The sequence below is a fragment of the Falco rusticolus genome, chromosome 6 (genome assembly GCF_015220075.1).
Source record: "Falco rusticolus isolate bFalRus1 chromosome 6, bFalRus1.pri, whole genome shotgun sequence".
Lineage (NCBI taxonomy): Eukaryota > Metazoa > Chordata > Aves > Falconiformes > Falconidae > Falco > Falco rusticolus.
This window is the reverse complement of record NC_051192.1, coordinates 41,260,144-41,272,176: the sequence shown is the minus strand read 5'-3', so window position 1 is coordinate 41,272,176 and position 12,033 is coordinate 41,260,144. Positions and strand designations below refer to the sequence as shown.

At 43.5% G+C, this 12,033-nt stretch overlaps 1 protein-coding gene across 1 annotated transcript; it reads left to right on the top strand.

Annotated features, from left to right (window-relative positions):
* The first annotated feature begins 296 nt into the window (after positions 1–296).
* On the top strand, positions 297–11,847 carry FUCA2 (alpha-L-fucosidase 2). The gene is made up of 7 exons (XM_037392870.1): positions 297–642; positions 3,543–3,730; positions 5,372–5,711; positions 6,312–6,522; positions 7,920–8,110; positions 9,354–9,462; positions 10,905–11,847. Exons 1-7 carry the CDS (start codon positions 413–415, stop codon positions 11,043–11,045), a joined length of 1,410 nt encoding a protein of 469 aa, XP_037248767.1. The 5' UTR covers positions 297–412; the 3' UTR covers positions 11,046–11,847.
* The last annotated feature ends 186 nt before the right edge of the window (positions 11,848–12,033 follow it).

The following is a 12,033-nucleotide window of genomic DNA, read 5'->3' as shown; positions in this document are numbered from 1 at the left end:
GCCTGGGGCGGGAGAAGGACGGTGGGATGTTGGGCCAGGCAGAGATCACTTCCTTCGTTTTCTTAAAACCCTTAAAATCCAGGTGACAACGCGTGATCGAGCAGCCACGGCCGCAAAGGGGACCAGGCCCCCAGCAGCTGGCGCCCCTCTACGCGCCGCGGAGGGGAGGGCCGCGCCCGGGGCGGGGCAGAGCAGAGCGCAGCCGGAGCTCCTCACCTGCAGGCGGCACGGCTGGGCCGCACGGCGGCCGGAGGGCGGCGGGCTCGGGAGGAGCGGGCGGGGCGAGCCCGAGCCCGCCTTGTGCCCCGGCCCGCCCCGCCTGTGTGCCCCCGGCCAGCGGCCTCCGCCGCCGCGGCCTGCAGCGCCGCGACCCCCGCCCTGAAGAGCCGCCTTCCCTCATCCCGCTGCCGCCATGTCGGGCTCGCCTGCCCGCGCCGCGCTGCTGCTGTTGCTGCTGCTGCTGGGGCCGCCCGGGCTCCTGCCGGCGCGGGCGCCAGGACGCGGCGGGCGGCCCCGCTACGAGCCCACCTGGGGCTCGCTGGACGCCCGGCCGCTGCCCGCCTGGTTTGACGAGGCGAAGTTTGGCGTCTTCATCCACTGGGGCGTGTTCTCGGTGCCCAGCTTCGGCAGCGAGTGGTTCTGGTGAGCTCCCCGGCCCGGCCCCGGCGGCGGCGCCTGGCAGGCCGTGGGGCAGCGGGAGGGTCGTGCTGAGGTGGCTGCTGCGGGTGGGGCCTCCTGGGGGTCCGAGGGCACTGCTCGGGCAGCAGCGCTTCGGGCAGGCGGGGCTGGGTTTGGTGTCCCCAACCTGAAGTGGTGGTTGGGTTTAAAGCCCCTCTGCAGAGCTGAGGTGCGTGGGAAGAGGTTTATGGCCACCTGAGGCCATGGACTGCGTGGTGCCGTTAAGGCAGGAAGCAGTTTGATGTGCTTCTGGTATGTCTGACCATCTGTCTGCCCAGCCCTAGAACTTGAATTTGTTGGCTAACGTTAACCAAATTGAGTAGAGAGCTCGTAGAGCTGAAAGATGTGCTTCCCACAGCGCTGGTGAAAGAGGCGGTTGGGTGGCTGGCAGCAGCAGGCCTCTGCAGGGCTTCGATGGAGGGGCTCTCCCCAGGCCCTGTGGGCGCGGGCACGGGCACTGGGTCTCTCCTGGCCTCCGGAGAAGCCTTGCACAGTCCTGCTGAAGTGCTGGGGCACTCTCTGTGGGGAGCGCAGGAGCCCATCACTCCCTCCACTGTTGTCCTTGCTGGGCAAACTGCCTGCACTTTTCTTGTGCACGTTTTGTGCTGTTGGTGGTTTTCTTCTATTTTATTATTATTATTATTATTGTTATTAAAGAGTACTTTCCACTTTAAAGAGCCTAAACCTCTGATCCTTCAAATAACTTTAATTCAAAGGCTGAATAAAACCTTTAGTTTGTGGGTGCTCACTAGTTCAGACCTTTGGGCTGTCAGCACTTTTTTGCTGTCTCCTTTCCGTGCTCTACCAAATACTTCCTGTACGGCTTCAAGTGAGTCCCGTTATCATTTACAATATGAAGTAACAGCAGCTCTGTGGCAGAGCTATGGTAAACCTTAAATGCAGTATTTGTTAAACAAACCAACATTGATATAAACAAACCACTGTTTTCTGACAACATTTACTCTGTTTTCTTCGCAGTTATGTTCAAGGGTTTCAGCAGTTTTTTAATGTGGGCTCTGTTTACTAATAAATTACTTTCACAGTGGGGGTGCAGGAGGAAGCTAGCTTTGCGTTCAGGCCTTACTCTGAGTGCTGTTGCTCCAATAGTGGTCACACAGAGTCAGGATCAAGTGTTTATCTGTTGTTCTTCTAAAAAGACCCCAAAACACTCTAATGTTGTTGATGAAGTTTTATATTCCTGTGGCCTCCTATCCTTAGCCACATATGAGTATAGAGCTGCTTCAGGGCCTTCTGGCAGCATGTGCAGTCAGATGATTGAGGTCCTGCATTAGCAGCTTCAAATGAAGGGTCATAAACTCTAGTATCACCTAGCCTGTCCTCCTTTCCCTGGAGCTGCACAGCCTTGGACGGGATGTTTCTAGAATCTAATGATGTCAGAGTAGAAGTGCTCATGCTAGCAAACCATGTGTCAAAGGGAGAGAAGCAAGGATGTTACATACTTAAAAATCAGAATTGTTTTTTTTTTCCCTAGGCTCTTTCAATGAGGAAGGCTGCCTCTGCCTCTTTCTTCTAGATTTTTTCCCTGTTTGCTGCCAGAGATCATATTTGTTTATGTTGAAAGTCTGTTTGGGAAGGTTACAATATCCATACAGTTACTGTGGTCTTACAGAACTGAGGTTGGAGTCCAGCTCAAGACAGCAGAGAGAAACACATTTCAAACATTGAGGTTCTGGCCTGGTTTATTCCTTCACTTTCAGTTTGTTTTCATTTATATCTAAATTTGCCAACAGGATTTTTGCTGCTTCGCTTCATTTATAGAAATGTGAATGCTTTCAGACCCTTTTTTCCGTAAGTTTTAGCAGTCACAACATATGTTGTTGTTAGGAGGTCTCCAGCAGTAAGGCTGTTCATGCACTGAGGGCTGTTAGGTGCTGTTTCTGGAGCTCCTCTTTCATTGCTAGGTAGGGGAGGGATGGAGCGGATTGGGAATAAATAGTACTCTTGGTGATTTATGGTCTCTGCCCATAATGAGGGTAAGAGACCACACTTGGACCACAGCAGAGCTCCAAGCCTTGCTGTGGACTAGACCAGTTGGAATAGTGACAATACTGGTCGCTGTCATGGCAAAACACAGGATAGAAGCTGTCCCTCTCTTTGCTAGGTGGAATGCAAAAAGAGATGTTAGAGCCTATGACAGAGGTGCGTTTGTAAGTATGGGGTTCTTGCAGAGTCAGGTGGTTGTTGGAGGACATGCCTTCTAGTAGGGTGCCTTTGCTTCAGAGCCTCACGTGTGCTGTGGCTGCAGCACTGCTCTCTCCTGCTCTGGGGCCATGGCCATCTGCTCGCACATGAAGTCACTCAGCTGCATTTGACGTAGAGGGGTCTGGACCAGTGGAGAGGTAAAGCTGCTGGCCTGCATGTTTATGGGTTGCAGGAGTTGCAGTGTTGGGGGCAGAGCAGAGGTGCCTGATGGCTGATGTGTGAGACTTGAGGAGGGTGAGTTATGTTAGTCCAGAAAATGTGCACTCATCGTGCTACCTGAGTTGCTTACATGGACTGTTTACCAGTGCTCTCTAGTGTGGTTTTGAGATTTGGGTACTGATCAAGACTGCAGTTTTTTCATTCTCAAAGTGTCGCTGCTTTGATTCATTGTTCCAAATGAAATCCTGGGACCCTTCCAAAGTGGAGTGCTTGAAAGAGGTAGAGCATGGGAAAAGAGGACAGAGAAAAGGAAATCTTTGATAATTAATATTGTTCTGAAGCAATTTTGTCTTACTGCAGGTGTCATGTACCTCCACTGCATGTGCCTCCCAGTGTGAACTCAAATAGCAGCTGCTGACTTCAATTCTCTTTCCTTTGTCTAAAAATACACTGGCAGACATGTTTTGCTCTGTATTTTGTAGGTGGTTCTGGCAGAAGGAGAAGAGAAAGCCTTATGTGAAATTTATGGAGGCAAATTACCCACCTGGGTTCAGTTATGAAGATTTTGGGCCACTGTTTACAGCAGAATTCTTTGATCCCAACCAGTGGGCTGATATTCTGAACGCTTCAGGTGCAAAATATATTGTCTTAACTTCAAAACATCATGAAGGTAAGGGAGAGGTTTGTGAATGTTAGTAATTGTTGCATTTCTGTCAACAGAATAAAAATCCAGGTGAATTTCCCACCGCCGAGAGAGACAGAGAAAGCCAGGCAGGCTTACCTGCCCCAACCCAGCCAGAGAGGAAACAAACCACCCAAGAAATGTGCATGCATTTCCTGACTCTTACACAAAAGCTATGGCCGTGAAGCTTGCATGGAAGGAAAAGTAGATAGTGTTGTAGTTCTGCTGCTGTAGGTAAGAGCGTAAAGCAGTGGTGGCAGCTGAGCTTCTTGCAGCAGCCATATTTTACTTTTTGCTGCTGTGCAATTTATTGCTCAAGGAACCACAGAAGTTAATTTTGCACTGTTTAACATAAGGAGAGCTGCTGTGTACAGGCAGTTAATGAGCTACATAGGTTTCTCCAGGGAATTTAGTACAGGAGTCAACTTCAGAGTTAAAAATGTACAACTTCCTGTTGCAGTGCATAGAAGCCAAAACCTTCAACCAGGTCTGTAACTTCACAGCTATGATTGATTTTTGGCATGGTAATTGTAAGACGCTTTGCAGAGAAAAGTAAAGAAAAAGAAAGCAGTTGGAAGGAGATATGGTAGCAAAGAAAGTATAAAATACTAAGATGTGATATGACAGTACATCTAGTGAATGTTGTTGGTCTTCGGGGAGATGTGGGTTCAAGACTGGCAACTCGTAACTTGTGAATTTTAATCTCAGCTCTGACACACATAAAATCTCGGTCTTGATGATGCCTGTGGCATAATTCCCGGTGACTTCAAAAGGAACATGATTCTTTTAGTCTGTCCTATAGCCTTGGGCATGAATTTTTAGCTTGTTTGTCTAGTTGATACAATTACACATATCCAGTTCACGAAAATATTGCAAGATTTATTAGACAATGTGTATAGAACAGTTTGAAGGTGTGAGTGGAGCTCCTGTGGCAGCAGTCTAAGTCTGCCGTGCAGTAGTGCTTGTAAGTGCTTGTGCTGGAAGTCTGAAATGTTAAATCCCTCCTGATATTTAACGCTAGTATTTTAAAAGCTCTTTCAGGAGTTTTTGCACTTTGCTTGTATACATGTACTGAGTAGCTGATTGAGCTGTTATAAATGTCAAGACAAATGAAAAGTGAATGTTTGCATAAGATGTAAACAGAAGGGAAGAGAATAGTCTTTGAATGCGAAAGATAGCTTGTGTGATCTGCAACTGAGAAAGCATTTTGTCTTCCAGTTGTTGAATGTGTTTTCACAGTTCACATTTGATGCATTCAGCAGAAATGTACATGCCTTGAAAGTTGCTTTATTTTTGGTTAATTTCATTGGGACGTATGAATGGAGAGAATAATAAAGGAAAAGGAATAATTATCCTAAGCATTACAAAACTGAAAAATATAAATGCATATGTCTATGTATAAAAAAAAAATACATAAACATGTCTGGCATGGTGTTTTGATGTTATGACTACTATCATTGTGCATAAATGGATTATAGGCATACTTTATACCATGTTAACAATATTATTACATAGATGACTTTTATGTTTATTTTTTGTGAAACACGTGTACACTGCTTTCCAGAAAGAGGGATTAGAACTTCCCCTCTTCTGCTTCCCTTTCTTATCCTCCCATTTTTCTCTTTTCAGGCTTTACTTTGTGGGGGTCCAAATATTCTTGGAACTGGAATGCTGTTGATGTGGGACCAAAACGAGATCTTGTGGCTGAACTGGCGACGTCTGTTCGAAACAGGACTGACTTGCGTTTTGGGTTGTATCATTCCCTGTTTGAATGGTTTAATCCTCTCTTCCTTGAAGATGCCACCAATGCCTTTAAGACAAGAATGTTTCCAACCAGTAAATCGTTACCAGAACTCTATGAAATTGTGACCAAGTACCAGCCAGAAATAATTTGGTCTGATGGGGATGGAAATGCGCCGGATACTTACTGGAACAGCACTGGTTTCTTGGCCTGGCTGTATAATGATAGGTACATAATGGTGCTGATTTAGCTCCTGATCTGAAATGCTGCTGTGTCTAGTTTGTCTCACTTTCTGTACATTTTGTGGAGCTTACTACCTCTGCTTATGAGGACTTAACTAAATACTAATTTTCCTGAAATGCAGAATCTAGGTCTGTATTTCTTCGAAATATCAAAGCTTGCTTTAGAAAAAACTTTTTTTTTTTTTACCACATTTGCAAATTACTCAATTAAGATGGTATTGGCTATTCTACCCAATCATATTCTTCCCTAGGTATTGTCTACTGATAGATAGGGATAGCAGGATAATTTAATAACATGGGTACATTGTTGTCATCACAGACTGAACATCTGGCAGGAGATGTCAAGTACTGGCTGACTTCTGGCAGACTTCCTGTGGAAGTCTGGAGCATATTTGCCTAAAAAATGCCAATTCAGACCTCTTACTAGCAAAGAATGAGAACAGGATTCCTGAAATTGCACTTAATTGTAATAAAAGTACAGAAGTCATCCTAAATGTTCGTTTCTGGGAGGGGTGCGTGTGGGAAGGATTACAGTGGCTGTGACTGCGTTTTATAGAATAAAGTTCACAAAAATTTCTGTTTCTAGTCCAGTCCAGGACACAGTTGTGACCAATGACCGTTGGGGAGTTGGCAGCATCTGTACACATGGTGGCTTCTACACTTGTAGTGACCGTTATAACCCTGGCCACCTCCTGCCTCACAAGTGGGAGAACTGTATGACTATTGACAAAAGGTCGTGGGGCTACAGGAGGAACGCACAGCTTGATGATTACCTTACAATCGAGGACTTGGTGAAGGTACAGTGGGGCAAAGGAGTTGCCTGCAACTTCTGATTCTCCCTCCTGATAATTGAAATGTTATATAGCACAATTCAATGATGTATCTATTGTTATAAAAAATATTTTAACTGAATAATGAATCAATGAAATAATAAAGCATTTTGTTCATTTGCAGCCTAACACTGGCAGGATGGAATATCCATGTAGTTCTTATTATTTTCATAGAAATGACTAAGAGAAAAATTATCTAGTAAAAATTAAGTCAGTTTCTTAGAAGCTGTTTCTGCTGTGAGCAACTGGCCAAGGACTGTTCTGGACAGTCCCATAATAACCTTTTCTACTAAGTTTTCCTGGTAACCGCACCTGTAATTGATGAGAAGTAAACAGTTGCAGTTTCACAGCTCCTGTTCAGGAATGCCTAATTGAAGGCTACATCTTTTCTCTCTTCCAGCTACAAACAGTTTATAACTCTTAATAGTCTTTTTACTTTGTAGCAGGAAACTTCCCTTTCATCCTGTTTCATTTAAACAAAAAAACCCTATACACTTATTGCAGACATACTGGTAAACACTAACAGCTGCAAAGAGCTGATGTTAATTAAACACAGATTCCCTTTGCTAGTCTAAAGTATTTCAAAAAGATTTGAAGCTTTGGAAAACTGAATGAAAGGAAGACTGATCAATCTATCTGATAAATGCATTTAAAAGCAAAATTCAGCTAGTAAGGAGAATATTGTTTGTTATTGTTGCTTAATCTGTTCCTAGTACTGTCCTTGAGAAAGATAATTTCAAATTGAAGTAAACTCCTTTTAGAGGCAGAAGGTGTAAATTCATTCAGTAGCTTGTCTTTAGCTGTCTGTTCCTCAGATGTGTGCAGCTCAGTACATGATCTCTGGAGGGCAGTGTGGATGTGAACACAAATATTTATGGACTCTGTAGAAGGCTTCCTTGCCTTTTACAGATGTCTCCGTAAAATAGGGAGAGGAAGAAGGAGGAAGTTGCCTCTCTTAGCTTCAGTGAAAATGAAGTAGCATCTATTAGCCTTATTCTCCTTTTGTGCAGAGAAATCAGCTATCCCATTCTATCACTAAAACCCTCATTAAGTTCCTAGGAAAGTAAAAATGTTAAAAAAGTTGTAGGATTCTTATGTAGGTTCAGCCAGATATATTGCTGCAAAAATGTATTTTGAGCTGTATTCTGCCATTAAAAAAAATGATAGCAGAGTTTTTGTTTTATGGGAGCTTAAATTTTGTATTGACTCTTGGGATGAACCCCGAAGTCTAACCATGCAGCAGTAACATAACTTGTTCAGTTAATTGTTCTCAAGCAGTATGGCAGACTTTAGAAAGTACTTCAAATGTATGATTTCATTAGCTGTAACCATATGCTCTGTGTATGTGTTTAAAAACATTTCAGCAACTTGTAGAAACAGTGTCTTGTGGAGGAAATCTCTTGATGAATATCGGGCCCACTCACGATGGTCGCATTGCTGTTATATTTGAGGAGCGTCTGAGGCAGATGGGTGCCTGGCTGAAAGTCAACGGGGAAGCCATCTATGGAACGAAACCATGGAGAGCACAGAATGACACGGTCACACCAGAAGTGTGGTAAGGCTATTGAACCCACATCTAGGCTGTGTAAAGCAGCAGCAGGGTATGTGGAACTTCAAAATTCTTAATGAGTTGATGTTACAGGAATCACCAGCTTACTTTTTTCACAGCACACAAAATGAACTCTTTTGTCAGTTTGAGTAACTGCATATAAAAGTGTGTACAAAAATGTAGGTAGGTGATGAGAGACCATAGTTTTGGGATGATGCTGAGGCTGAAGGGAAGGTTGCAAGCATTTCCTTAGTGACCTTGTGCTTCTCAGTGTAGCTGGCAACAGCAACTATAAACAAAAATTATAAATCTGGAAATATAAAACTGCTATGAAGTGTTTATCTGTACTATGGAATACTTGATGTCACTCTAGAAAGAAAGAGGGGAGAGTAAGAAACTAGAAATCAGTCTAGCATATTCTGCATTTCTTTTTAAGGTAAAAATGCTTGGGAAGATAACAGCAATTACTTGGCCGCTAAATTCAGCCAGTCTCTGGACTCTCCTCCTATGAGGCCTTTGTGCCTCATAGCTGCTGTAATGCCTTAATGATCCATAAGGGTTTAGGTCCTGACCCTCTTCTCTGCCTCAGTGGGCCTTTTTACTCCCGTTCCCAGAAAGATTTGGCTATCTGGCTTTAGCCTTGAAATGCTGAACCATTGACGGTTCAGTAAAACCACTTCCAAGAGCAATAAAAAGTTGTAACTAAAGGAAGGAAGGAGGGATGCATGTTTCAAGTGTATGCCACAAGATTTCTAAGGACATACTGTAGATAATGTCTGCTGAAATGAAACTTTTAAAAAACTAGCTATGCAAGGTGCCAGGCTCTATTGTTGTGCATACTCTTTATTTTTTTGGTAGAATGTTTGTGTAGAGATGTGAATTACCATATTGCTCTGAATATAACTCAGAACTATCTGTTAACGATTCCCCCTGCCCTGCAAGTACCTCCTTCCTATATGGCTGCGCAGCAGTGAGTTGTTAGGTGCTTGCTGAAGTTACTACAGATGTTTACCTCTGAATTCAGTTCTTTAATACTCTTGATTACCTCTAGTTTGTTGGAACGTATTTTCAAGGAACAGGACTTTATTAAAGGGTATAAATTGTCTGAAAAGATGGTTATGTGTGCAAAAATGTAATTAATGCCAGCTTTTCAAATCCATTTTTCCAGTCTTGAAAGCACTCTATGTATAACTTCAGAAAATTTACAAAGAAAAACTGACGTGCCTTTCTGTTCCCCATTCCCAACCAGGTATACTTTCAGCCCTAAAGAAGGCAAAGTCAATGCTGTCTTCCTTAACTGGCCAGGCTCTGGGACTCTGGAACTTGGTGAGCCACGGGCTAAGCTTGGCGGAACACAGGTAAAAGACAGCACCCCTCCAGCATCTCCACTTGCCCCCTTTCCCTTCAGAACAATGAAGTTTTTAACACACAGAGTGAGAAATGAACATACCCTGAAGGAAAACGCCTCTAGGACTTACCATGTTCCATCGTGTTTATTTTAGTTTCTGGTATCTTTGGGAATGCATAGCTCTTGGGACAGAGTATGTTGGAAGAGACCCAGCAAAATGTTTGTTTTTGTTCTGGGATGTCCTTGCCATAGTCCTCCCAGTGGGATGTTCTTCTCCAACAAACAAAAGTTAGACTGAATTGTTTGCTGGGCTGTGTTTTAGCTTGCAAACTAAGGATCATAAAAAGAGGCCAAGCAGCCGGGAAAAGAACTGTGCCACCCTGCTTGTTTCCCTATGTAGACTACCTTGGTATGACTGACCTTTCTTTAGAAATAGCCATTCTCATGACTTTGGTGATACTGTAATTGCTGTAACAGTGCAGTAGTTTCAAATCAAAGCCTTGCACAAAGGGAAAGCACACAGTTTTCATTGCCTAGGGAGGCTAAACAGTAAGTCAGTATGACCCTAGGTGTGTGCTTTATAGCAAGTGGTGGTCAGAAGTTGAGGACACAGATGCCACCTGCCCTAGCAAGTAGCGTAACCCCAATGGAGTGGAACAGCTGGTGCTTGGGACTCGATATCCACACTGTGCATTTAAGGTGGGGTTTCACTTTGCCTTAGCTCTGTTCTGGTCTCACGTGTTGGATGTCTACTAGCTGCTGAAATGCATTAAGGGTGTTTCTGGACTGCCTCTTCTGGTCTAGTTCCATATGCAAATTAATTAGTGCCAAGGCAGCTCTGTGATAAGGAAGAAAGAAAAATTTCAGAAGTGGTAAGATGCATCTTGAATTTTGGAGAGGCATCTAGACTGTATGTACACAAGAGAGTAATGTTCATCAGTGGCAGAGACCAGTCTTCAGCTGCTCCACAATTTTCAGCATTTCACCAGCTGGTATAAGAGTCTCACCATAAAACCTATTTGTGTGGTTTTAGTGGAGGGGTTCTTCAGGTCAGCTTTGTTTGAGATCTGGCCGTGCTCTGTAAGAAACAGTGACGCTCATCCTAGACTTCAAGTTCTACTATGGGAAACGGGCATTTCAGAAACAGGTGATACAAAGCTGCATACTGTGGCACCTAGATCCCTGCTTAGGCCCAAATCCTACCCCAAATACTTCTGAAAAGTGTTTATGTGCCTTCTACAGCCCTAAGTACTTCTCCAGACCCAGCTTTATTTACTTACATACCTACTTTGCAAGTATTTTTGCATTACCTTTAACAGTCATTCATTTGGTTGGTTTTTAGCATTCAAGGATAGCTGGATAGTAAGGTAGCTATGGATTGACGTTTCTTTTGTCAGTATTGCACACTTTGAAAAAGAACTGTTCTAATTTTAGTGTATGTTTCTATCTCAGGTGACGCTGGTTGGCTACAAGGAACTGCTGAAATGGGTTGCACTGGGAGAAAAGGGAATTGTTATAGCTCTACCTCAATTAAGTCCTAAGGAATTGCCATGTCAGTGGGGCTGGACTTTACAACTGACTGACATAAACTGAGCCATACACTGCTGGAGCCCTGGGTAGTACGGAACACTGATTTTTTTGCCCGGTTTCTCACTCTTGCTCGCTTGACTGCGAAATATCAGTAACTTCACATTTTTCATGAAAGGCGGGTTATCGAAGGATGGAATGAACCTCACATGAAATGTAGCACTAGATAGTTCAATTTCTGCATACAGTTTGTTTCTTTGAACTTGTGTGAAAAACTGAGCATTTACCTTGACCTCTCCACTCTTAATCAGCTTCTTGCCAAGTTATGTGATGTGAAGTATGGGGTGGGAAAAAAAGAGGCACTAGATTTTTAAAGCTATGAGAAAAAAAGCTAGCTCATGCCAGTGTCCAAATGCACATAAGTCAGTCAGATTTCTTACGTTAAAAAAGGGATACAACTTCTACAAAACCATACACTAAAACCTGTCAGTTTTAGAGAAAATAATAGACTTTTTCCAGTTGTGTGCAACAACTGGCAGCTTCAGCAGCGTAGGGTAACAGACCTGCAAGAACAGTCTTAGAAAGGTCAGGAATTCATCACAAATGCATGGAGGCAATGCATATGCACATATCTTCATTTCTTATCATGAAAATCATTGTTACATGTTCCTAGTCTTGAGTAATACTATCCATGATTGGGATGCAGGTAAAGTGGGAGGGTGGTTTTGCTGTTTTTGTATAATTTTACATGGTTAAAGCTGACTTTTGTTTACAGCTATTGTTTTTACACAGTTACCAGAGTGCCTTCTGGACTATAAAACAAAACACATACTTCAATGACAACTGTTTGGTTTTTTTTTTTAAAAAAGTAGACATAATCACGAGTTGCTAGGCATGCTCAACTTTGGCAGAGTGACAATATTTTAAACAGAGGGTAGATGGCATCCAACTTGAAAAATTCCCAAACTCATTGTGTCAGAGTTGTAGGGACAGACCTGCAGCATGAAGTTTGCAAAGAGGTGGTGGTACAGGACAACAAAAAGCATTACTTGTT

Coding starts and splice junctions, on each gene's coding strand:
- FUCA2 (XM_037392870.1), top strand. CDS start 413: ATGTCGGGCTCGCCTGCCCGCGCCGCGCTGCTGCTGTTGCTGCTGCTG. Junction 5,712..6,311: donor GCCTGGCTGTATAATGATAG/GTACATAATGGT, acceptor TTCTGTTTCTAG/TCCAGTCCAGGACACAGTTG. Junction 6,523..7,919: donor CAATCGAGGACTTGGTGAAG/GTACAGTGGGGC, acceptor AAAACATTTCAG/CAACTTGTAGAAACAGTGTC.